Source organism: Ascaphus truei, chromosome 6 (assembly GCF_040206685.1).
Source record: "Ascaphus truei isolate aAscTru1 chromosome 6, aAscTru1.hap1, whole genome shotgun sequence".
NCBI lineage: Eukaryota > Metazoa > Chordata > Amphibia > Anura > Ascaphidae > Ascaphus > Ascaphus truei.
In genome coordinates, this window is record NC_134488.1 from 76,377,204 (window position 1) to 76,405,075 (window position 27,872).

Consider the following 27,872-nt stretch of genomic DNA (forward strand, 5'->3'; position numbering starts at 1 on the left):
TATAGTGAATTGTTTTACAATGTGTTACAGGGCCTGTTTAATACCAAAGAAAATGTAAAGTTTGGTTTCTCCCCCTCCCATCTGCCCCCCCCGCACCTTGAGTAATAAACATGTCCAGTTATATCAACGCTATTACCTTCCTTACCTCCAGTCAAATATGGTTGAAGCAGACTTTTGATGAGGCAGACAAGAATGGAGATGGCAGTTTAAGTATAAACGAGGTTTTACAACTGATGCACAAACTAAATGTCAACCTTCCACGACAGAAAGTGAAGCAAATGTTCAAGGTAAGGGGAAGATAAAATGCAAATGACAATGGCAAATCATTTTTTATTATTTCTTTTTACGCAACTGGGAACAGTCTCTCTGCAAATGCAACACATTATTCGAGATCATGTAATCTAATTGGTAATGTTCATGCTACCAATGTTCTTTTAGAAGGTCATGAAATACTTGGATGTGGAAGTCACTACAAATACAGGAGTGCTGTTGAAAAGTTGGACATTCTGAAGGCACGTGGACTATTAAATTATTAATGAGAGAGAAACGGATATTGTGATAATATAATAAATACGGCAAATTCTGTACTATGTTGCATCTTAGTATAAAGATATAAAGGAATACATAGCATAATAACATTTAATAAAACACAAATGTTAAAATCGAGGTTTTAAACTCACAAATGGTTCTGTTCAGTCTGGCATGTGAATACAATGCTTTACACCTGAGTCAATTTGCCTTTATCAGCAACTGCTTTGAAAACTGAAATCGGTGTGCTGGAAAGCATTGTATTCACATGCCAGGCTGAACAGAACCATGTGTGAGTTCAAAATCTCGATTTTTAACATTTGTGTTTATTAAACATTATTATGCCATGTATTCCTTTTATATATTTTTACTAAGATGCAACATACTACTATATATCTCTGAAAGCTGTGAGAGGAAGATCAGAGCTTACCACTTCAACCACAGAGAGGACTACTTTTACCAAGATAAGTGCGCCTCCGAATGAGTGCAAAATTAGCCGTATTTATTATATTGTGATCACGATACCAATGTAATAGTCCACACACCATCAGAACGTCCAACTTTTCACTGCTTTCGTTTGTTTTCTGCAGAGATGTGGAAATCCCTCCTTTCAGGACTTCGGCTGCAGGACTAAAAATGTTGTGGATTCATGATTCAACGTTTATGGAGGTTTTTATTATTATTTATTAAACTGTCATTGCACATTCACTGTGACATTTTCAAGGTCTGTCTACCGATTATTGGAGTTTATATCTTGATTTTCCTCTTGGGGTGTTTTAGCGCTTTCTTTCTTCTGTTCATACAGGAGTGATGGGGTTTACTAATTTTCACTATTTTCGTCTAAACTTCGAAACAGCAGTTAATCCCCTGACTCGTATTATATAAACAAAATAATCTGATTCACAGCAGAGCACATTTTCACCCAGTAATGTAGTTATTACTGTATCATAGATAGAAGTTTGGAAAGACTGAATGTGCAAAAAATAACTTCTCAAACGGGAGGTTAAAAAAGTTTATAAAGCGCAAGGTTAAGAAATGGAGATTTGTGGAATGGAAAACAGAAATTAATATATATTTCTTAAGTTGACATTTTTGCTTCCCTGCTGCTTGCTGCTATCAGAGTGACTGTGGATATGCTCCAGGTGTCTGATCTTCCTTCCTTCCTTGTCAGATGAAGGAAATTGGGAGAGGCGCAGCTGGAATCTACAGGTTCAGGAACAATTCTCAATGAAAAAGACACAGCTAAAAATAATATGTGCACAGACAAAACTAGAGTACAAAAGAATGCCCCTCGGGCTACAAGTCTTTGTAGATTGTAGGTGTAATGAAGAAGTCACCTTCCCAGGTCATGAATAGAGATGCTTATGACTTTTCACTGATATGAAGCGAAAAAACTGCGCGGCTTTGTTGCTTAGTATCTTGGATCTCATTGTTACATGGTAGGGGGAAGTCCTCTTTAGCACAGGTTGTGAGTTATTCAGCGTTTTTTCATTCTTTACCAGTGGGGGATTTTTTTTTTAAACGTTTTTAACCCTGTTCTCCACCCTTGTCTTTCTGACCGTTCTGCTATTCTCCATGTTGTCTTCTCTTTGTAACATTTTTCTGTATTTCCTCAGTTTTATAAAACGGTAAAGCAATTATTTTTGTATGAACAAGAGTGGTTTCATTGACTATATTGTAGAATCGTATTTAAGTCCCTCTAGGATCATGGGGCAGGAGGGGGTGGTTCTGAAAGATTTGCCCTAGTGTAGTTCAATGTCAACAATAACGTTAGTATATCCTTAGGCCAACCAGACTTTGTGTGTTTTGGGTACCAAAATAAATCATCTTTTCAAAAGAGGGGTTTAATCCCATGATTTTGCTCTGAAGAGGTCTGCAACTATGCATATACTGACGGTGCTTTATTTGTATATGACGATAATGCATGTGCCCTTGGCAGCACAACATGTTACTATGGATTACATATTTCATTACACTTGATAACAACATTTGCAATCAATGCTCCCAATGTTAGTTAATGACATTCTGATAGAACAGCTGTTATACAAGCCTCTGTCCATGGTGCTGACTGTCAATGTTAATAATACTGGCCTTGTTTTTTTTAAAGTTTAAACTGAAAGGATGTCAAGCTGGGCAGAGTGAAAATAGTAAGGGGGGATACATGTCATTTTTTAAACTGTAACATGCAAAAGAACACTCCATTCAGTATCTACCATTGCCTTTTCTATTCTCTTTATAGCTTTATGTACTATTTTAGAGTAACTATTTGTTGGATAAAAAGATATTTATTGCACTTCTCAAAAAAAAATGTTATTCCATTTATCTACTTGTCTGGTTGAGGGATTATCAAATAAAAATAAATAAAGTTTGAAGTGGTATGGTTTTGTGAGACTATGGGGCCTATGCAGAGAGCAGCGAATTTTAAAAATGGCGAATTTCATAAAAAGGAGCTTTTTTGGAGAGTTTTAATCTCCATATGCAGAAAAGTGCGAATTCTGCTATGTTTAACATGGATGCGTCTGGCGAGTTTAAATTGGCGAGATGCGCGCTTCGGAAACATGTAAAAACAAATTCGCGCCTTTTTTTTTCCCTTTGCAATGGCCGCGAGCGCCAGTTTTTTTTGGCGAGGCAAAACGGAGACAATCGCGCCATTTTATTGGCGCGAACAGCCGCTAGATGCCGTTCGCGCCTCTCTGCATACGGATATATTTTAAACTGGCGAGATTGCGGTTCTCGCCAGCCGCGAGGCGAGTTTTACAAATAGAAATGAAAAATTGGCGCGATTTTCGGAAATCTCCATTTTCTGCTGTTTTCTGCGCGATTATCTCCAAAAAATGGCGAATTTCGAAAATTCGCTGCTCTCTGCATAGGCCCCAATATGTGCTATTTTCCTTGACTACTAAGCGAAGTGCTTGCACCATAAGGATTTGATTGGAAAATGCATAGAGTATTAAATCTGTCAACATCCAGGTTTATGGTTACATTTACAGTGAAGAGAAGCATGATTTCAATGGTTATTTTCTTACAATATACAGTATACAGTATTTCTGAGAATTGTAGCTGTACATCAAAAACTGCAGCAATTAAATGCTGCATTAGTATAGAAAAGACCAAATGAAGCCCTTGACACGCAAAACAAAGTATATTGTTACCTTGTTACAGCAGTGAATTAGTATCTTGCAGATGTCAAAATATATTGCTAAGCCAGAGATACTGCAGCTACTTGAAAGCACTGCTTAGTAAATGCAGAGCTGTCCAATTAATAGGCTATTTGAATGCATTTCAGTTTATTAAAATATATTGTATACTTCAAGTGCTTTGTCACAGACACCGCTTTCAAAGAGCAGCATATTTAAGGTGAAAACGGCACAGATAACTATTCAATGCCTGGTATCAAGTGATAACATTGCTGCACACCCTACAGCCATGTAATGAATAAGTGAATTTCCGTTCCTGCTTTCACAAGTATGTCTTTGTATTTTGGCAAATAATAACTTCTATGACTAAATTATTTAATTCAGTTGAATTTTGTGGGAAAGGATTTTTTCTTTCATGAGAAAAGCTGGTGAGTAGGGAAACTAACAATTTGAGTGATGAAATCCACCGGGGTTTTTAGTTTTACTTTCTTGTTATAACATTGAACTCCTTTGCTGTAAAATGTAACTGTGCTATTGGTATTAATTAGGCAATCCAAACGCCATCGCCGGGTAAAACCACAGCCTGACTCCGAATGATAAATGTTAGCCATGTTTGACATGTTCAACAATATAATATGACACACAGCTTTCAATTTATTACACAAGTATGGACAAGTAACCCACATGGTTAAGTAAAACACTGGAATAATGAATGATTTACTAACTGATCAATTAAATAAAAATGAATAATGTAAATGAATTGGATATCCATGGAACAGAATTAGATTATTGTAGTGTAAATTTAAAAAGCTGAGGTGACGTGCACTACAATTTTATGGGGGTTAGTGGGTGCTTTTTTGAATGGAGTTATGTTTAATTTATGATTACATTTTACATGTACAGGATTTATAGACAAATATCAGAGTGAATGTAGAATCATCTCACCTATCCCTCAAAACATTAACCAAGTGGTTTGAGTCCTAAAAATTGGGTGCATCCAATTATTGTTACATCCTGTTGTTGTGAATACATATCCTACCTGTTTCCTTTCCAAGGTTGTCTTAGCAGGGCATCTTTAGCTGAACATTTCCATTGCTTCTGCCAACACTATTTTCTTTAGCTGTCTGGCAGCGGGAGGCACAGTAGTTAATCTGGCTCGCACTCCCTCCCTCGGCTGGCATTATTTCTCTATTTAAATGTCTTCCAAGCAATGTGTACTCCAGCAAATCTCAAATCTTCTATTGTAGACACTGATTCTTAAAATGTCATTTGCAAACCTGTCCTTATAGAATTAACATTGCGCTAAAATGTTGGGGTGTTTCTACCTCCTATGCATATAATTAAACTATTCAGAAGCAGCTCATGTTATACTATATATTTATTCACTATGCTCAGTCAGCGTATTCATAAAGAACGTCATACAAGTTGTAAATACCTCAATATCTTTCATTTTAAATGTGCTACAGTTTTAATGTTTCTATATAGATCTAACCTGACCTGCTTTAATTTGTATTGGTTGATGTTTTTTTTGTTTTTTCTCTCCATTTCCTCAGCATCATACTTTTACCAAATGCTTCTACGTTTCCTTTGTGTATTGTTAATATTCAGGAAATGATATGTTGGTATCCATCTGGTTTTTAGTGTCTGAAAGGAGTAAATGTAACTTCTGCCTCTCCTGTTCTTGTGCCACAGGAAGCAGACACTGATGATAACCAAGGTACTCTTGGATTTGATGAGTTCTGCTCGTTTTATAAGATGATGTCCACAAGGAGGGATCTGTATCTGCTGATGCTTACATACAGTAACCATAAGGACCACCTAGACCCAGATGACCTAAAGCGATTCCTAGAGATTGAACAAAAGGTGCGTTGAGCAGAAGAGGAATAGCCTATAAAACACTGGGAAGCAACCTTTTCTTATCTAAGCATTTTCATTCCTTGATATCTGCTTTTTTTTCAAAGTGAGGATCAGTAGGTCCCACAATTAGAAAAGGTGAATGCCCATTTTTATAAGTTGTTGGAAATAGAATTTTTGAGGGAAACGGGGGAATCATGTTATATGGCAAAGCAATGTGTATGCTATTGCAGAGCCTCTAGTTGTTTTCTGAGGCTTTGTAATTGCATTTTTCCTTTCTATCTGCTATTCGTCACAGGTAACATCAACACATTTCATTTTATCAAAATTGACATCTCAAGTAAGCGTACAATTCAGAGGTAGAAATCAGAGCTTATATACTTCCCAGCTGCAGATCTTGTTGTGTGTTTTTGTTTCTTTTTTTAAGATGTACAAACACTTTTATTCTACTTTACCTCTTCAAAAACCGAAATGTGAAACCAGAATCTATACCCCCAAACATTTGCTGAAAAGAGGGGTTTGTTAAACTGGCCAAATGAAGTGGATGCTAATCTTCAATGTTTAAAAAGGAATGAGGCAATGGGCATTTTTTTTCTACCTTGCCGATTTATTATAATCCTGATCGAAGCAGGTTAACTGCATTCATAAAGTAAATGCCTGTGTGAATATTTTTTTTTTAAGTTCAGTAAGTAGATGAGTCAAATATATAAATTCAGGAGTTTTTAGCAATAAGTTTGATTCTGAATAGCTAGTAAAACACTGATCTATTAATTGTATTTATATCAAGACTTGTAGGCTTAAAGTACAATACTGGATAAAGATGCTGATGTTTTAACCCAGCCCTTCATACTGGACGTGTATCAGTTTTGGTTGGTGAAAGACTCTTTTAATCACTACTTCTGTATCAAAAGCTGTTCATATAATTTGATTGAAACTGCTCTACGGGGACACTGGCTTTTTTTAGTTTACCATTCAAACATTACATTTAATCTCGGAACTGAACACTTTGTATATGCCATGTTGGGTAAATACAGTAGCAGCAGTAGTGAACGCTTAGCCTGATGGGGCAGTAACCGTCTATGTTCTGTGGAATTAATTATTGTTTTTGTTAGAGACACTGTAAGAAAACTAATCATTATAATCTTTGTTAACCTTTTCTATGCCCTTGTGCACAAGAGCCTGCAGGCATATTCGAATACAATGAATGCGGACAGCTTCTCATTTTCCATTCACTGCGGCCAGGGCAGGGATCAGTGAATACATGACCCTGGTACAAAAATGTCTGTGGCACGGTTTTTGCCACCAGTCATTGACATTGTTAACCCTTTGAGTGCTGTAGTGTCTGCGGTGACCTGAACCATTTTACGGATGATGGAAAGGAAGAGGAGTCATTGTCCTTCCATTGCACTTGCACATAGATCGCACCGAGGAGTGCAGAACGCGGTCTCCCCTAGAAAAGTAAGCAGGAACATTGATGTAGCAATTACATCATGGGATCCCTGGAGTGCCAACCCCCATAATGTAGTAGCTACTTCCTGAGGCACCCAGAGGGGTAGTGGAGATGTACATTTATATTTTTAAAGGAGTTGGATTAAAAAAAATAACATTTAGCAATGAAGAAAGCAAAGTTTTTATACCGGTGGAAAGTCTGAGGAGTAATTGTATAGAATGTTTCTCATACAAAAAATAGGGTATTCTAAATTGGAATATTGTACAACTTAAGTTGCAAGTTTTCAATTGGAAAGGACACAGTCAGCCATCATTGGGGAAATCAGGTCAATCATGAGTAAAGGCACCATGAGAGATGATATGGTACTGTAGATGATTGGGCTTGAGATTTGGGAACCTGCTAAGGTGAAAGCTGCATTGATCATGTCAATCTTAGCACACTAGTGAGAAGAACAGTCCTTGCAAACTTCTTTTAACAGAAGTACTAACTTTGTTTGCAGACACATTACGTGAGTATATTACTCACAAATATAAACATTCATAAAACAATTAAAACGTCCAACATGGCCATTCATACAAACTACAATTGTTGATTTTAATGTTGATTTGTTTAAAAAAAGAAATGTCAAAATGTGGGGTCTAAAATATATATTATACAGCAATATCCATGTAATCACGTCATGAATTTGATTGTGATATTTTGATACCATTTTCCTGTGTGAGTATCGGTGTCTTGCTTCATCCATGTTAAACATGGTTTTTATTTTTAAGGTGGCGTGTTTTGTATATAATTACTGTAGATATTTGACTTTGAAATGAGCGTACCTGCAGAAGATCACAAAATGTAGCTGAGGGAACAGGGCTTGATAAAGTAAAATATCAAACCATATCACAGTGAGTCCACATTGCAGATGGTAAAATACGGGACTGTTGCCTCAAACAAGTGTACGGTAACATTGCAATCAAATATTAATTTCCACACATGGAAGTGAATACTCTAGGCTTGTCATTTTGGCAAACCATGCAGGTTAAGCTTCCATTATTCATTGACTTGTTGTGGGTGAAGTTTTTTTTTATCAGATAGCATTAAAAAAAATTATCTTATTCCACAACAGACAATACAATCACGCTAAACAATGCACTTTCTGACCAATGGGCTTAAGCAAGAGATATATATATATATATATATATCACAATTATTAATGTTATGGTGTGTACTGTCTGTGAGTGGGTTTAATGGCTTTGCATCTCATCCCAGCCTCCGTCTTAAAGCTGTGTTTATAACAGCATGCATTGGCTTGAGGATTTGCTTGTGTAATATGAGCTTGAGACAAAAGGTGGCACTGAGTGCTCATGTGCATGTCATTTCCCAGAATCCCTTGCTGCAGTGGAAGTGCTGTATGCTGGGCGATAATGGGGAAAGACAGGGTTGCAGACCTGTCTAAGACATGCAAATGAACATACAGTAATATTTACAGTTGCTTTACTGTGGAAGGTTTTTGTCACTTTTTTTACCCACCATAACCTTAATTGTGGTGAATACCTAGTCTAGTCTCAAACCAGCTTAGCCATTACAACCAACCTCACACTGATGATACCCATCAAGGTTGAAACATGTCTGTGAGTGGGTTTAATGGCTTTGCATCTCATCCCAGCCTCTGTCTAAAAGCTGTGTTTATAACAGCATGCATTGGCTTGAGGATTTGCTTGTGTAATATGAGCTTGAGACAAAAGGTGGCACTGAGTGCTCATTTGCATGTCATTTCCCAGAATCCCTTGCTGCAGTGGAAGTGCTGTATGCTGGGTGATAATGGGGAAAGACAGGGTTGCAGACCTGTCTAAGACATGCAAATGAACATACAGTAATGTTTACAGTTGCTATATATATACACAGTATATATATATAATTATTTATTTTTTTAAAGTATACCCAGTTTAAGATAGATTTTGGTTTTTATATGCAAATCAAATGTTAGATTGGAGGGAAGCCACATACCCAAATATTTAAAGCTAGTAACTGAGGCAAGACTGGTCATGGGAAGCTTGCAAAATGTATCCTTATTCCTGAACACCGTAGTTGTGTCTGGTTTTTAAAAACTGTTTGTTTTGGGTGATCCAGTTTTCTTTAAAATAAAATCGGATTGTGGTACATTTTCCAGGTCAGAGTAACTGGAACTGCATGCATATAGGAGAGTATCATCCATATACGTCTGCAAGGAATTTGTTTTACAAACATTGGGCAGGTAATTCACTGACAGCAAAAAAGCAAGGTCCCCAAAATGGGGCCTTGGGGGACCCGACAGGTAATACTCAAATGGTTAGAGGTGGAGCCTGAGATACACATGTTGGGATCCTCCTGATAAATACATGTTAAACCAGTTTAGAGCATGTATCCAATACCATAATGCTGGAGCTTGTTTAACACAATAGTGTGGTGAATAGTATCAAAAACCTTTGCAAAATCTAGTAATATTACACCGGTCAACTGTCCATGTTCTATCCCGCATTGGATCTCATTGTAAATTTTTAAGAGGGTCGTTACTGTCGAGTGATTTGGTCGGAAGCCAGATTGGAATTGACTAAGAAAATTTACCTTCTTATAAAATTTTAGAATGGAGAGAGGTCTGTGGTTTCAGACAATGTCTTTGTCACCACTTGTGTAGATAGGGTTAACTCTAGTGGTTTTCCAGGCCATGGGAATTTGACCAGAAGATGGTGAGTTGATTATGGAAGCAATTAGTCTAGCAATGACGCGGGTGCCAAGATGTATAGTAGGAACTTAGCAATTGGTCAGGATCACTTTGGTTGCACAGGAACTTCTCAGACTAAAGCTGAACAAGCTGTCTCCTTCAGACACTGGGCTAAATTGAAATTTGTGAGTACAATGATGAGAGAGTACTGATGATGCACTCTGTCTGGGCTTCTAGATTAAGGTCATGTTTGCGTCGTCTTGATAATAAGGAAATAGCACACCCCACAAAGTTTTTGGTGGCTACAGGACTCAAAAATACTATTGATCACCTTATAAAAAAATTGTCAGAGCAGTATTGTGATTTTGCACGTCGAGTTTACCTTGTGCATGTATTCTGTACAGCTCTCTGATTTTTGAAATTTTGCTTGGAGCCAATTTGTATCTATTCCACAAGGCATCTCTAAAGCGGTAAAGCTCAATAAGGTTGAATGTAACCCAGGGGAGATAGGCCCTACAAACTCTGATTATGCGCAGTGGAGAATGGATATCACAGATTTTTAGGAACGTCGACTAGAAATAGTTGAGTATAGAATCATGGCCTGGTATCAAATTTGATTCTGAACAAAGGGTAGTTGGTAAGGTCAGCAAGAAATAGTTGACGGTAAAAATGTCAATGTTGTAAAGAACGGAAGTTTAGGGCTAGATAGTTTGATTTTACATGCACAATACACAATTGCATGAGCACTGAAAAGGTCAAGCAATCTACCAGAGGTTTGGATTCTGTTGGGACAGGAGATAAAGATTCAATCGATCAGTGAGTGGTTACAGGATTTAACATTTTGTCAAGTACTGTAGGTTGAAAAATTAGTTTTATTCAATTTAGTGAATAAAATTGTGGACAGATTTGGTTGTTTTTAGGGTCAAGCCAATTGAGGTTAGTCACCAGGAATCAATAGCTCAGTATTTGTATTCAAAGAAGAAATATTGCTGAGAGAATTAGACATCACAGAGGGATGGTGGTGGGGAGGGAGGGTATAGATGCCAACAAGAACAATAGGCTTTGAAAAGGGAGATACATCTTGCCAACTACATTTTCACGAGGGTGGGCTACATGGGTTATTTAGTAACAAATATTTTACAGAATTGTCAATATAAAACACCCCTCCGCCTCTCTTTGACTGACTGATCTTTCCTTAAGATTGAATAACCTTGAATAGAAATAGATGAACTATGGCATTTGGTTTATACTAGAAGCATCTAGTTTGGGCAGTAAGCTACCAATATTTATATGGAAGATCGAAAGTAATTTTGGGAATTGAAAAGACATCTTCTGAGGTGTGGAAATTAGTGGGGCTAACTAAATTGGAAAACATTACTCTATTTTACTCTTTGATAAAGAGCATCCATAAAATACATCCAACCATCTTAATACATTTTTTTTCAAGGCAGTGGTACTTTTTAATAGGCCCACAGATGTAATGACATTGAAATTTGAGACCTGTGATGGTATCATATTTGTCCATTAAATGGTTAATAATTAAAATTACAATATTGCATACCAATTATAGTGGGATAAACTTTTAGTTTTTTATATTCTTGTATTGGTTAGACAAGAGACCTATCCCCATAGATATATTAATCAACCTACAGTAGTTTGGCTAAAAATCCTTTTTAATATCTCCTTAATTCTATTATCTCTACGTTGTAAATCTTTTTTCATTTTCTTTCTTTTACAAGAGTTTGAAACATTGGGCGATTTGCCTTCCTTCACAAGCTCAACCTTTGACAACTTAAGTGAATCCTATAATCCTCCATTACAAGACACGGTTGGACTTGAGCATTTGAAGTGCTGTTCAAACAGATACCCCATGGGTTTTAATACCTTACAAACAATATGACCTCCAAAAGCAAAATTAGGCTCAGCACTTTATCTTCTCTGATCATCGGCTATCAATGAGCTGTAATGCTTGGTGCTTGGTATAGGACTTGACACTGAGTGGCAGGCATAGGAATCCCATTGGGTGATTGCAAACCCTCCAGCATTAGGTCAGGAAATTGGATTGCTGCGTCCGATAAAGAACAGTGATGCAGGCTTCTGAAATGGGATTATCTGGTTTGGATTTATTTCTTGTTTTTATTTATACTGCAGATGATGAATGCAACAAAAGAACACTGCTTGGACATTGTTGCTAAATTTGAACCATGTCCGGAGAACAAAAAACAAGGAGTCCTTGGAATTGATGGTATGTAAAGAAAGACCTCCTATTCTCGCTGGTAATGAAATATACGTATTGAAAGTAATGCCTTTTTTTTAATTTGCTTTATTTACTGTATAATTAAATTCCAAGAGTCAACCATGGCTGAAAAATAGGGACCTGTATGTATTGTACAATAACATATACTGTATAATAAGGCATTTGAGGGGTTTGTTACCTTTCCAAAATGTACCACAATTTTTTCTTTTTTTGTTTAAAGATGCTCTCCCCCCACCATTACAAAAAGCCTTTAGGGAAAACACAATAGATTTTAGGTCTCTGGACTACCACAGCATACAAAATAATAAGGGATAAAATGCCTATGACACATTGGCAAAAAAAAAAAAAAGGATTTACGAGCTGGACTTGTCATTCTAGTGTCATTTTCTAAAACCAACTACTGAGGACTGTTGGTTACTCAAAATATACTTTTTTGCTTACAAATGCTATATCTTGGGATTCATTGGTACTATCATTGTCTATTGCCATTCACAAGATAGATCAGGGGTGCTCAAAGCCAGTCCTCAAGCCACCCCCCCCCCCCCCCAAAAAAGGTCAGGTTTTCAGGATATTCCAGCTTCAGCACAGGTGGCTCAATCAGTCCCTGCTTCAGAACAGGTGGCTCATCGACTGAGCCTCTGATTGAGCCACTTGTGCTGAAACTGGGATATGCTGAAAACCTAACCTATTGGGGGCTGGGGTGAGAACTGGAGTTGAGCCCCCTGTCCTGCTCCAAGCACTTTCGTCAGACACGCATCAAGTTGTAAAAACCTTAACAAAATTTGAGGAGATGCTAAAAAATAAAAATTCAGCTGTTTTGCTTAACTTGCTGATTGTGTCAAGAAATAGACTAATAAATCTGAGCACTTTAATTTATCCTTCTATAAATCTCCTCGGGCACTATAATACTGACCATGGTAGCACCGCTGAAAGGTGCCATTCTAGATACTGGATTTAAATTCCACAATTTTAACATTGTTTTATTCTCTATCATCTTTGTTTAAACCTTTTTGTAAAAATGACGAGAAATGGAATGAGTTACCATTATTTCCTTATATACCTTAATGGTGACTAAATGTTTTTCTATAATTGTGTTTTTTTTTTGTTTTAAATCATTCATGGTTTTAACGGTTTATTCTTTTAACTTATATTTGCTGGTCACTTTTTTTTGTCCTGATAGGTGACTGAAGATGTTAGGATTTTTTGTTATGCTGCCTCTAATTATTGTTCGTTTATTAACAATAAAATTTGATTCTAGCAATAACCTGCTTCATACAGAATTTCGACCAGCAAAGAGAAAGATAATATATGAAATGGAAACACCACAAAAATGTTACTTGCCAATATATAGCCCGACGATAGTGTTGTACATGAATCTGAGCTACATATAACTTAATTATAGGATGTAATATTGAGGTTTTATCTATTGGTATGGCTCGCTCTATCTTTCACTGTAGCAATTCCAATAATAGTAATAGGATGAACCAAGGTCACCTTGGCAGAAACAAATAATGACATATTTTACTTCTTGTAGACGGAATCGGCTACTAGAGGATAGTATTAGGCTACAGTGGGGTTGAATGTTACTCCCATGTCATAAAGCTTATGGTATGAAGAGATTTTACATTTGTATCTCTGTATTTATTTATCTTATCAGAGAACATGGCGAACCACATGGAAGGATTATATGATCTGGATTGAGTGCTGATTTTTATTCAATTGTATTTTATTCCTGTGACATGTAACCGACTCTGTGGTTTATTACTAGTTTTAACCAGTAGTTTATGGATTTCTTCAATATTTAGGTGATCATTCTATATATGCAACATACGCCATTTGGGACTTTTTGGATGATAATCCCCATTAAATGGCTGCTTCAGCATATGTAAAACAAGGCTCTTGTCAAATATACAGTAGTATGTCATTTTAAGGTACTCTACAAGAAAATACAAGTGCATACTGTATGTGTATTGTTGTTCTGGTATGTTTTTGTGGTTTATATTGATTTAAAATGAGTGTAGCTCATTTAGATAATCTTAAACTAAGTGAATAGCTTTCTGCAAGATTTTAAACTGGTCCTGAATTACATGCATTTATGTCAAGGAATTTCAAATTTTGTATAAATCAAAGTTACAACAAAAAAAAGAAGCCCAAAGCTACATCCAATATGACAAAAATACACAGTGAAATACCTGTATATCTCTTGAAAAAGGGTCATTTAGTTAAACCCTTTGGCCAAAGCGTTATAAGCCTGCTAGCAATATCAAGGCATGACCATTAGCAGGTCCTAACACTAACCGATTAAAAATTCTTATTTACCTCTATAATTGGAGGAAGAATGATCGCATTGGATCTGTCACAACCAGCTGCATGCAAGACCTGCTCACTTGGAAAGTGGGGAGGGGCAAGATTAAACCCTGGGAGGGAGGGAGTCTCAATTGGAGTGCTAGTTTTTTGTTGTATAAATTTAGCCACACCCACTAGCATTCCAATATATATATATATATATATATATATATATATATATATGTGTATATGTATCTCGAAAGCTCGCACAAATAAAAGCATTTCGTTAGCCACAGAACGGTATCATCTATTTATTTTTTGATAATATATATATATATATATATATAATGTGGTAATTTTTGGGGTTCCTTAGAACTTGCTGTGTGTTTATTAACTTTGTCCAGCTGGTCTCAGCTGTTTTGGAGGTCTGTGGCCCCTCCCAGGGTTTAAGGTTGCTCCTTTCCAAGTGAGCAGGTCTTGCATGCAGCTGGTTGTGACAGATCCAATGAGATCCTTCGTTCTCTAATTATAGAGGTAAATAAGAATTGTAATCAGTTAGTGTTAGGACCTGCTAATTGTCATGCCTTGATATGGCTAGCAGGCTTATAATGCTTTAGCCAAAGGGTTTCAAGAGATATACAAGTATTTCACTGTGTATTTTTGTCATATTAGATGTAGCTTTCGGCTTCTTTGTTTTTTGTTGTATAGTTTTAGCCATGCCCACTAGCATTCCAATTGACACTTATATAAATAAGTCGTAATTTTTGGGGTTCCTTAGAGCTTGCTGGGTATCTGTGTGTTTAATAAATGAAGGTTACAAAGATTCACTATGCCACGCACACTACATTTCAAATGCAAATTCATACATTTGTCATCTGTGAAAAGTTTATTCATGCATCATTGAAGAATCTTTCTGACGAACATTGAATTACATGCACGGTTATGATTCATTATGAACAGGTTTCACCAACTACATGCGCAGTCCAGCGGGGGATATCTTCAGTCCAGAGCATTATCAGGTGAATCAAGATATGACGCTACCACTCGGCAACTATTATATTGCATCCTCTCACAATACATACCTGATGGGTGATCAACTAATGTCTCAGTCCCGAGTCGACATGTATGCTTGGGTCTTGCAGGCGGGCTGCCGTTGTGTGGAAGGTAAGGGAAAGAAAACGGTCATGTAGATGACTCTATGAATACAGATTATATTTTTACACACAGCTTACTGCAATGATCATGTATTGAATATTAAATGTTTGTCGTAGTTCTAATTTATGGCTTAACAATATAGTCTAGATGTATAGATACAAAGCATTGTTTATGAACAATTACTGTTCCTCATTCCTAGCATATTGTATTACTGAACAAAATAAATACAGTAGCATGCCTAGGTGTTTTTGTGCCTGGGGCAAGTTTCTCCAAATGTGCCCTTCACAGCACACAAACATACACTAACTTACACTTAAGGTTAATTGGTAGGTATATAGCAATGTATCTGGTTCTTAAATAGAACTCTCCTGATAAGCTACTCGGAATATGGAGGGAAGGGTATGAGTCAGGGGATAGGCATGAGATAACCTCTAAATCTGACTAGTGTCAATAATCATAGCATAGATAGTAACAGTATCCCCCTCCTATATCAGATGAGAGGGTGTAGCAGCAATAGTATTCCTAGCCACCTCCTACCTAGAGAAAGCGCCAGCCCCCGAGCGCGAAACGTACGTCGGGATGACGTCATCGCGTTGACGTCGGAGGTCACGGGTGAGATTGCTCCGGAATTGGGGAGGGAGAGGGTGTATACCAGAGCCTGCGTTATAGTCAGCCTTTATGTTGGAACTGCTGTGTTACGGCATTTGCTGGTATGTGCTGGTTTATTTGTGTAGGATATTGACTATTTATGTGGCTGTATTATCTTAGAGCGCCACTCCACTGACCATGACACTTCCAGCAGTACGAGACTGTTGATATTGGTGACACATGCTGATCTATTAGACTCTGGAATCACTGTGGCTAGGAATACTATTGCTGCTACACCCTCTCATCTGATATAGGAGGGGGATACTGTTACTATCTATGCTATGATTATTGACACTAGTCAGATTTAGAGGTTATCTCATGCCTATCCCCTGACTCATACCCTTCCCTCCATATTCCGAGTAGCATATCAGGAGGGTTCTATTTAAGAACCAGATACATTGCTATATACCTACCAATTAACCTCCTGTTAACACCCATACCTTGAGTTTTAGATGTTTTTATTACCCACTGAGTTTGCGTCGCTATAATGTATTATAAATATAGATCAATAAAAGTTTTTTGTTTTGCCTATTAGGCTTTTATGGTAATTGTTCATTCCTAGCACTGGATGCAATTACAAGACCTCCCCTATGGCCTTATCTGATATATGTCAGGGGGTAATATAACCCCTGCTGCTATTTATCATTAGCCTGTTATGCAGTGGTAAAAGGGATCTGTGGGAGACTTCCTTGTTGTCTTCTTATTTACTTGCCTTGCCAGAACCATCCCTTTGCACCGGCTACAGTATTTACTATCTGGTGAGCGGTAGACTATCAGTTATTCTTATAAGTTTCTTTTGAGCCTTACACTGAGTAGACCGTATACCATCAGTGAGACTTAACCCAAGTTTCTAGCATATCTTTTCTAAATAGTTTAGTTAAAGATTTAAAAAATAAACACCACTACTGTGAATATGAGAAAATTCCTATAATATAGCACTTTTCTAAAAAAAAATTGAATCACATAAACGTGTTAACTTGAACATTTTATCCTTTCATAAGGAAGCTGCTTCTCAACAGAACCAGAATAAAATTAATAGTATTTCTTAAATAGCCGATGCAAAAAAAAACATTGCTTGAACAAATATTAATTAGCTGATAAAATGTTGTAGTAATCATCTGGATCACCACTTCAATACGACTAAATATTCTAGAAATGTGGCTGATGTGGGCCATTTAAATCACAGCCACGGTTTCCTCGTACAGACTTTATGCAAAGCCCATACAGGTGGCCCACTGCTTGTATGGAAAGGCTTTTTACTGTAGGTTTCAATGTTGGTACAAGCATGGGAAGAGGACTTGGTTTTATTCCTTTGTTTAAATAACCCAAACCCCATACCTGCTTATTTTATTTCCTGCTCATACAGATTTAAACAAAGTTCATACAAGTTTTTTTGTACAGGTGGCTAGACATGTGGAAGAAAATAATTGTACAGAATAGAAAGTCCACAAGACGTTATTTATTTTTTTAACCCTAGATTTGCCAAATGAATTTTTCTCTTGCTTGTAGAAACTTTTACAGTCTGTATAATTATTTTCATGCAAGCCAACGGCCTGTATAGAAAATAAGTCTTGAAACAAGGAGGAACCGACACTCTAGAGGTCTTCATACAAAATATAAATGTTATCCACAAAGATCGATGTTTCGGTCAAACATACTGACCTTTGTCAAGATTGTTGTCATCTTGACAAAGATCAGTGTGTTTGACTGAAATGTCGATCTGTGTAGATTAAAATGTCTTTTTTGTTGTATGAAGACCTCTGGAGTGCTGGTTCCTTTTTGTTGTAGGAGGATGTGTCCTGTATTATAGGTCTCCCCAGGCGGGATAATCACTGTGCACCTGAGGCAGCTACATACAGTAAATCCAGTGAGTGCACCTAATTCTTTCTTCTTTAGAAAATATGTCTTGACATTTAATACAAGAAGGGAGGGAAATAAATTCATGTTGTAAAGCAAATAATGACAAATAGATGTTTTTTCCCTTGTGTAGTTGACTGCTGGGATGGACCTGATGGAGAGCCAATTGTCCATCATGGTTACACGTTGACCTCCAAGATACTCTTCAAAGATGTGATTGAAACTATTAACAAGTATGCATTCACCAAAAATGAGTAGGTACCCTTCCAATATTTTCCTGGGACAACCTTTTCTGGTAATACTTTGTAGATAGCCACTTACATAGTCTTCCTTATGTAGGTATTGGTGTTATGTACTGTAGGTTATAAAAAGAAGAGCAGCTTTGTTGAAGATTGTGATACAGTGTCTTTCAGGTAACGTCCATAAAAGGCGGTGGATATCAAGGCAATTTTAGAGCAAAGAATGTGTTAATGTATTGCGCAAAGTTTTGGGAGCACCAATGTGCCATGTATATTTTTTTTTTCTTCTTTCTATTAAGTATCTTACAACTGGTAGTGATTTGTTAGAAACCAAACAAATACCCACCTTAAACTTTTGATTTTCTGACGCAGAAAAAGTGGTGCACAGTTTGGCATCTTTATAATCTGCATGTCCAGTAATTCCTTCCTACTTTTTGACGCTCCCTAAATCGCAAGTTCACGCACATGTGGTGAAAGTTGGAGCTAAATGCTTGAGGTACATTGACACATATTTGTAAAAGATAAAAATGATGTTATTTGTGTCGAAATTGCCTTAATACATAACCCTCATTGTTTTTTCATAGATTAAACACTTATCCAGGCCAATACAGCTACAAGAATTGTGAAATTCTTCATTTTTACTGTAGCACTGCTTCCCCTCCCACATGGGGAAACAGGACAGGCTTTTAGGATATCATAAGGCTACATTCTTCTTTATCTGGTGCAACACATCCATTTACAGCAGGCTCTAGTGTGACTGGAAACAGTCCCCACTGTGAAGGTCATGATTCATACCCCTACCCAATAGACTGTAGACTCAGTCTGGGGTATATAAAACAGGATCCTCTCTATTGCTGATTGCATTCACTGCAGATGGTATTACAGTGAATTCAGTCTATTGTAGCACAGGTCACTGGCCTCTGGATGGTGTCTGGCCTTCTCTCAGAATTGAGGCCTTGCAATCCTGCTTGGTATTCTCTTCAGACCCCCTAGAGGGCTGATGGCATGCCTCACTCCCTTTAGGGAGAGACTTGGACTGACTATAATTTGGCATGCCTCCTCCCTAGCATAGAGGGGGAAAGTACAAGGTCTGCACCCGGATTGGCGTCACACAGACCAAGTTCCACCTCCCCCTGTCACGCATGGAGGCTGCCTGATGGGGGTAAACCCAAGATGATAGCCTGCCACAGCATGCAGCTATCAGGACTTATGTGACAGTGAAGGGCAGAAGGATAGCCAGTACCTGCCATGGCCACACTCTCCCATAGGTGAAAAATCCCATGTCCTCACTGGGAACCAATTTGGGGCACCATCCATCCATTTGGGACTCATCTATAAATGCTTGTTGAGTAGGTTTAGACCACAAATGGTCCAGTACCGCTTGTTTTAACTATTTGTCCCTATTGGCTTCAGTTTCGTCCATAATGGGTTCTGGTACATAGGGGAACATGTACCCATGGGACTGACGGTATCTGAGTACTTTATAACCCGGTCAGCTCTGCTAAATTTTAAGTTTCCTACCAGTGCCTTGGAAGGGTCGTAGGGAGGTAAAGGCCGGTGAACGGGGCCTAACAGTGTCCATGGCCAGTCCACGGGGGTGGTATTGTGGTGGCAACAGGGGACCCAAGAGTCCGGCGACTCCTTCCGATGGGTTGGGTCAAGGGTAATGGAGAGGTAGCAGGGAATAGTCTAGCACTCACCAGTGGTTCCGACCAAGGTTCCACTACTTTAACAGGCGCCATCTTGGTGACATCATCGCTGATGGACGATCTCGTGAGATCCCCAGGCTAACACAGGTCCGGCGCCGAGGATGACATTATGTCCGGCCGCGCCGGAAGTGCATCACCTCTCTGCACACCGAACAAGGCCCTGCCTGGCTCCTTGTCCGCGTAGGCCGCAACAGGATCTTGGCTGAAATATGAAGTGGAGGCCTCACCAATCCTCAGGTATTATTTGTCTTCTGGCTCCATCGGATCCACTACAGGCGGATCTTTCTTGGCTCTGACATCTTCCTTGGGTGTGGGGCTCCTCCAGGGCTCCGGATGCACCACGGCCTGTTGGAGAGGCACCACGGGATCAGGACTCCGCCTCAGGTTACCGGTAAATGATGATCTCTCCACAGGTTTCTGACGGTTGCTTCATCTTCTTCTGAGGAGGGTAAGGACACCACCTCCGGGGAGCGACGTCAGGGCGCCCGCTGTCCCTGGCGGCTATTGGCACAGTGCTTGCCCGCTCCCGCGCCCCAGAGGAAGCGCACCCAACAGCCCCGGGGCAGTCCACTCGCCCTCCCAGTCATCAGGTATGGGTTGTACGAGTTCCAGTCCTGGAACGGAGGGGACATCTCAGTTGGTACCGCAGTTAGCACCGGACCATGTGGGCATCCAAGCCCGATGGCTGGGGCACACTGGCCCACAATGTCATCCGCGGTAGGGATAGCTGAAGTGCCGCACCGGTTGGTGTGGAGGCCCGGTTGTTGGCCTGGATAGGTACCTCTGGCACAAGGCTGGCAGGCCACATGAAGCAGGCCCTGCAGTGTTGGCACTGCGTAGTGGGGCTAGCGTTGCCTCCGAGGAGCCGGCATTGCGGGCAGATACACCGCAGGTGGTGCTGTCCGTTCACCGTGACTACCAGGTAGCCTCCTGGCAGGTTAAAATTGGCAATTTCTAATGCAGACATTTTCTCTTTAATAGGTAGTGGAGACAGAGGATTGTACTGTGGATCTGTTCTCTAGCTCAGCTCCGTGGAACTGAGGTGAACAGTGTGTGTTTAGCTCCTCCCAGAGCAGGAACAGTCTCCGATTTTGGTTCTTTTGTGATGCTCCCTCCCCTAGGTGGAATATAGGGCAGGGGCATGACGAGGCAAGACTTACCTTGGCTCCGGCTGAGTCAGTCACAGTGGTGGGCATGGCTTAAGCTTGCCGCCGAAAGCTTGCAACTTGTTTGCAGGAAAAGCTTGCAACTTGGTTTGCAAGCCCATGCGGTCCCGTTTTTCAGGCGGGAACGCCATTTTGAGCACATAGAACCATGCAGTGAGCTCCAAGTGCAGGAGCCACAATTTTGAGCAGTAACAAAACAGTCTATGAGGGAGAAAAGGTACACAGGGTCCCTGTTGACGCCTCAGGGGCCCGTCCCTAGTATACTTTGGGCAGCTAGAAGGGTACACGCTCCCTGGATTTCCTATCGGGGTATGCCCCAACCATTGTTGTGAATTACAGAAGGGCACATGCTCCCTGGATGTCCCATCAGGGTGCGCCCCCACAGTCTCTTTCTTGCAGATGAAGGATATCCACACTCCCTGGTGTCGCCTCAGGGTACGCCTCAAGATAGCTCTTGCTTTCGGTAAGGGTCTAGGTAAACCCTCCCTTGGAGTACCATCAGAGAGGTTCCCCCTTCCTTATCTTAGAAAATGGGTGCCCAGGGTCCCTGGTGAAGCATCAGGGGCCCGGCCCCTGCTTCTTCTGTTCTGCACTGCCCTAAAAGCCTGCCTTGTTCTGCATATTGGAAGGTATAAATAACAGGGCTCCACAAAATTTTCAAAACTAATTTATTGCCAACAAAATGACTGACGTTTCAGCCACACTTGTTCTGCATATTAGTAGCGCCTCCAATTGTAGAGCTGCTTCCCCCCCTCCACCCCCTCTGGGAGATCTGACCTTTGCTACCGGTGGTGTGGTGCTTCATACCCGTTAGGTTCCAGGAGATGCTGGGAGTCTGTGTTGGTATGGGGAACAGGACAGGCTTTTGGGATTCTTCAGGCTGTGTTCTTCTTTATCTGGTGCAACGCCTCATTCACAGCAGGTCATGATTCATACCCCTACCCAATAGACTGTAGATTCAGGCAGGCGTATATAAAACAGGATCCTCTTTATTGCTGATAGCATCCACTGCAGATGGAATTACAGTGAATGCAGTCTATTTTAGCACAGGTCCCTGACCTCTGGATGGTGCCTGGCCTTCTCTCAGAATTGAGGACTTGCAATCCTGCTTGGTATTCTCTTCAGCCCCCCTGAAGCGGGTGAGGGCATGCCTCACTCCCTTGAGTGAGAGACTTGAACGGACTATAATTTGGCATGCCTCCTCCCTAGCACAGAGGGGGAGGGCACAAGGTCTGCACCCGTATTGCTGCACACAGACCGTTCCACCTCCACCACTCTCACTCATGGATGCTGCCTAATGGGGGGGAAACGCCAAGATGATAGCCTGCAGCTATCAGGACTTATGTGACAGGGAGGGGCAGAAGGATAGCCAGTACCAGCCATGGCTACATAACTCTCTTGTCAAAATTTGTATAATTAGTTTTTAAAGAATGCTCTTTGCATCCTTATTCCAGGGACGGGATCTGCGGGTTAAAGTTGCATACGTTTTCATAATGTTCACATTCAACTCCTATTTTGAACACGCCAGAAAGCATATGGTAGGAATTATTTGTCAGCAAGCAGTTACACTGCATTGTGTTTGAAAGAATAAATTGTATTAGATATGTTCACAAACCTATTGTTGACTAATCTATGTACAGTAGGTTTTTCTTTTTGTAATTTTTTTTTTTTTTTTCTAAACAGAATCTGACACATTTTCATTAGAAAGCCAGACAGCTGAAGGAACAAAAGATGAAAGGATTTCAAAATAAATCTTCTGGGGGTGCGGCTTAAAAAGCAAATCTCTGTCTAATGTCTTTTTGAAATGTACCTTGGGACAAACATATTAAATAGAATATTTATATTGTTGATGTCATTCGAACAGAAGAAAATTGCAGAGAAAATAAAAATACCAGTACAGGGAAAAAAAGTATTTCTATTGAACAATCTAGGGTAAATGAATCAAACTGCTATAAAGAACAAAGATGCATATAATCTTGGGAGTCTAAAATCAGTGCTGCACGACTCCACTCCTTAAACCCCCCCCACCCCTAACAGAACAGGTTTTAAGGATATCCCTGCTTCAGCACAGGTAGCGCAGCACTGATTGAGCCGTCTTTGCTGAAGCTGGGATATCCTTAAAACCTGATTTGGGAGGTCTTGAGGACTGGAGTTGAGCACCCCTGTGTTGGTCAACCGGCTTCAAATCTGTATAAAAATGAGTGCAAAACCCCCAGCAAATCAGCAACCGATTTAAAGAAAGAGGGGGGAAAAGTCCCTGCCCCTAGAGCTTACAATATAATTTTAGTGCCTGAGACCCCGAGAGATAGTGACATGCCCAAGGTCACAAGGAGCTGACGCTGGGATTAGAAGCAGGCTCCCCTGCTTCAGTCAGTGTTATTGTTTTCTTAGTCGGTGCCTTTCCTCACTGAGGCGCTCCTTCGATAAGTAGCCCCCATAAAAGCATTTGGCAAAGCCTTTAATTATTTCAATAGTCACATACTTGTGTGAACATCAGAACTTCCTATCTCAGGAGATGGTTCGCAAAATGTTTCAGCAATAATGAATAATAAAATGAATTGATCAGTATTTACACAAACGATTAGTTTGCTCCAGTTCTTCCCAATGTCATTTTCTTCTTGTGTGTGGCCGGGGTGGCCACCATCGATTGAAGACTAACCCGTAGATAATGTTTTACATTTATCTTCTTTATATATCTATTTCTCTTACCGGCGTCACCCGGCATCTCCCCCAGCAAATCCCGTGAACGTGGCTGTGCGGCGTCAAATGGCGCTGCATTGCCATGACAACGGGACGCCTTATGGACGCCACAATGCCATTGCAGTGTGACGCTGCCTAATAACGTCATGATGTCATGAACCATTTCGTCATGGCAACGGGCATCACATGATGCCCATTGCCATGACAAGACGCTCCGTAGCGTCATGGCAGCGCATGCTGCACAGCCATGTTGACGTGATTTGTATGGGGGGATGCCGGCAGATGCCTCGGCCACCGGGAGCTTTACCAGGTAAACCTGTAGCCCAGAGATACGTAGCCGAACCCTGTAGTCTCCGGGTCAAACCCAAAGTGGTGGCAACAGTGTGTGGCTTTGAGAGAAAAAAAATCTGGCATATTTTCTAGCTACACACAAATAAAATGAAGCACATTTCATAACTCCAAATCAGTAAATCTGTGTAGCAACTGCAAGGCCGCTCTTCTGCAAACTATAGAGCAATCGCAATAAAGCCACTAAAATAGTCTAATTTATTTTAGAACATGTTTCAGATTTCAGCACAAACTGTGTATTGCACTGGCACTGCAGAGGATTTCACAGCCCAAATGCCAACTGGCGTGTGTATGCTAAATATTAAATTTCAATTAGGTTAAGGAAGTTGGTCAGGGTGTGAAAAAATGGAGGAGGCTCACGGTGGCAAAAAAAAGGTTCCTTTATTGGATGAAAGGATCAAACATTACCCATGGATATCACAGCAAACGCACACCTACGCGTTTCAGGCCGTGCGCTCTTTATCAAGGTGTATTCTAAGCTAAGCAGACCAACGAATATAAATACAAGCGCCGTTCGCGCCAGAATCGTGACGTCACCGCTCGTTAACCAATCGGAGCGCTCCCCCTTCGTAACCCGGTTCTGATAGGACCAAGAGAATAGACACAAAATAAACTTTATTAGTTCCCCAGGAGCAAGTCATGGGACAAACCGCTTCTATACCCCATAACTGGACAATATATTTCCTTGCTACAGTAATGTTCTGTAGCATAGAACAATGAGTTCCTTATTTTCATACGCCAAGTCATCAGAATATATTTGATTGATTTTAGGTTGTTGACTTGTCGTGGTGTGAGATTCAATTAAGTATTGATGGAAAATATTCCTTGTTGTGTTTTCTCTTCATGACCTCAAGCAATGACATTAAACTGCCTCTGTAAACCCAAACGAATAGCAAGATCCAATTACTGCAATCAATAAAGCTTTCTGTGCCGATTCACCGCAATAACCACCTTAACTTTGCTAACATTGTATTGCTTTTTTCCTACACAATAGTGTATGATCAATACTGTACATTGAAAACGAAACATAAAGTGGAACTCCCCTTCCATCATAGAGATGATTTTTATTTGGGGGCGAGAAGCTGTTCTACATTGTTTTTTTTTTCCTTCATTCCGAGAGAGATTGGGCAAATCGGTTTGCCTTCAGTTTATTGATTAATAGTAATAATTAACCGTGGTTACTTTTTCTTTTCTCCCCCATTTGGATGCCTCTGAAGTAGTATGGTAAAATAAAAGTAACTACTGTATTGCTCAAATGTGCGATATTCCTTTATTCATTTCTGCAAAAGATTGTGGCAATCTCTCACCGACAGAAGAATAGGTGGGTTTTATTGAGGTTGTAAGCCCATCCGTGCAGTGAGCTTTATCCAATATTTACATTTGTTTGTAGCTTTTATTCCCATTATATCTCCTATTATTTTGAAGGGTGAATTACTACTGTGAAGAGCTATGTACATGTCTGGCATTAACCAAATAAATCTATACATACGTGCATAAATTATTGGATTTCAGAAAGGTCTTATGTATTTTTAAAATCAAAGCACGCTAACAAAGTGTGGGTGTATTCATTCACTGGCTTGAAAGATTAATATAAAAAGAGCTACACTTTAGTTAACTACTTGGGCTGGGATTTCCCTGTGCAAACCACAACAATTTTTCTTCACATTTATTAAATGTTATAAAGTACACACACCTAGTTTTTGTTGCTTAGATGCATCTGGATGCATACGTTTTATTTCAAAACCCTTCCTTTTGTATTTCTATTGGCAGATACCCCATCATCTTGTCCATCGAAAACCACTGCAGTGTGATGCAGCAGAAGAAAATGGCACAGTGTCTGTCTGAAATCTTAGGCGATAAATTAAATCTCTCTGCGGTGTACAATGAAGATTCAGGAAAGCTACCTTCGCCAGAAAGCCTGAGGGGCAAAATATTGGTGAAGGTAAAACTTAAGTCTTCTTTATGTAAATAGGTTGAAGGAATAAACTGGTGGTAAGGATGTTGCCCGTGAAGAAAGTGATGCTGCTTTGAATCCCACGGTCAGTTCTACTTGTGACTTTGAGCAAGTCATTTTATCCCTCTACCTCAGGAACCCCAAAAATATATTGCCAGTTCTTCAGGGCAGGTATAGCTTAGTGCAGAGTGTTACCTATAATGTTTAGTCTTATCCAGAAATAGAAATATAGCTGGATTTATAGTGAATTCATCTATAAAAGTATTGCTGGATTATAATAATATAATTATATGGCAAACTATTATTTAGGGAGATGAATGTGTAGATATGGGTTACAATAGGAAAGACATTCACACATGCATGCCCTTTGGTTTATAAGTGTTATGACACGATAGTGAGGCTTCAGTTATATTAAACTTAATATTTATTAGAGCACAGCACAAAATATAAGACTTACACAGTAATACTACATATACTTCCTTATAAGGTTTGTACTTATTACAGGCCTAACAAAACAATACAATACAGTACATCCTACCTAACAGTACATTGCTATAACACACATATGTATATACAGATTTACAAGTGCACAAGAATTATGATCATAATTACCTTCTGAGCTCTGCTTCTCTTTCCCTCCTTCTCTCCTCACTCTCTCCAACTAACTAACTGACATTATATCTAGTTTAAATGGGTTTCTACACTCATAGATAACATGTAGGAGGTTTTGATTGGCTGAGGATGTATGCTTAAACCAAATTGTGTTTCTATCTTTGAAGATGGTGGGAAAAACCTACCAAATCTATCAATAAATGTTTTGTACAGATCAACATCCTGATTGGAAAATAGCAGCTGCTTCAATAAGGGTCTAGGTGTTAATTCAGGAGACATAGTATTGTCTTTTGAAGTCCCTGAGAATCAACAAGAGATGTTTGGACAGGGTGTGAAGTATTTTGTTTGTCAATATCTTCTCCTAGAATGTTTATTCAGCTGAAGATAGAGAATCTACTTCAAAAGACTGTTTGTGAAGCCTGTAAACAAGAGCATCCTGTAAGCAACCTGTAAGCAATTCTCTTAGCTAACACAAAGCTTTCCAAACTTTTCATGTTGGTGACACATTTTTAGACATGCACCGTTTCGGTGGATTGGTGTCTGTATTCATTCACACACACACTCGCACATTATTACACACAAACGGGGATCGGACACACGGGGGGCCAATAGGAGCAGGGGGGCCAAATCGGACACGGGGGGGGGTGGGTATGGAGCTGTACTTGCCTTACTCACTCCATGCAGGAAAAGGCACTGTGCAGCTTGGATAGAGATTGGCTGCGCGCCAACCAGTCAGGTGGGGGGGGTTTCTTTATTTATTTTCCCCCAGCACGCGCATGTCACCCTGTGGTGACCAGTTTGGTCTAGGGGACGGCACACGGCCTAGCAAACCCCGTTGCTGGCCCTAACTGCCTGCGCCCCCCCTAAATAACCATGCGCCCCCCAGTTTCCGCACCACTCAGAGGTTTCTTGTTACTTTCGCGTGACACACCTACACACTGCAGCCGACACACTAATGTGTCGCGACACATAGTTTGGAAAGGTCTGGCTTAGTGTTTAATGCATATCAATAAACAATGTTTTTTTTTTTTATATATGTAACGGGTTTTCTGAACTGGCCTGACCCACCCAATCTCATATTGGCCCCTGTGGTCTAACCAGTCCCCATTACAGTGTGATGTCTGGTGGTGCACCTGTTGGCAACAGGACTCCTGAGTCTCCCGCATGATGGTGTGTGGGGATTTGCCAACCCAGACAGGCAGCTGAGGTAGTGTGCTGAGTCCTACCTATATCCAGTGCAGCGCCTCCACCTCATCAGGATCCCAGCGTCCGCTTGGGGATGG

The 27,872-nt window shown here is 39.9% G+C and overlaps 1 protein-coding gene across 10 annotated transcripts in view; it reads left to right on the plus strand.

Moving 5' to 3' along the window:
- Nucleotides 1-27,872, plus strand: part of PLCH2 (phospholipase C eta 2) — a 498,290-nt gene that overhangs the window by 385,834 nt on the left and 84,584 nt on the right. For all 10 annotated transcript variants that reach the window (XM_075604867.1, XM_075604874.1, XM_075604869.1 and 7 more), the window contains 6 exons: nucleotides 158-287; nucleotides 5,358-5,528; nucleotides 11,810-11,903; nucleotides 15,162-15,365; nucleotides 17,995-18,115; nucleotides 25,794-25,965. In XM_075604867.1, coding sequence (XP_075460982.1) covers nucleotides 158-287; nucleotides 5,358-5,528; nucleotides 11,810-11,903; nucleotides 15,162-15,365; nucleotides 17,995-18,115; nucleotides 25,794-25,965 — 892 coding nt within the window. The remainder of the gene's footprint in view (nucleotides 1-157; nucleotides 288-5,357; nucleotides 5,529-11,809; nucleotides 11,904-15,161; nucleotides 15,366-17,994; nucleotides 18,116-25,793; nucleotides 25,966-27,872) is intronic.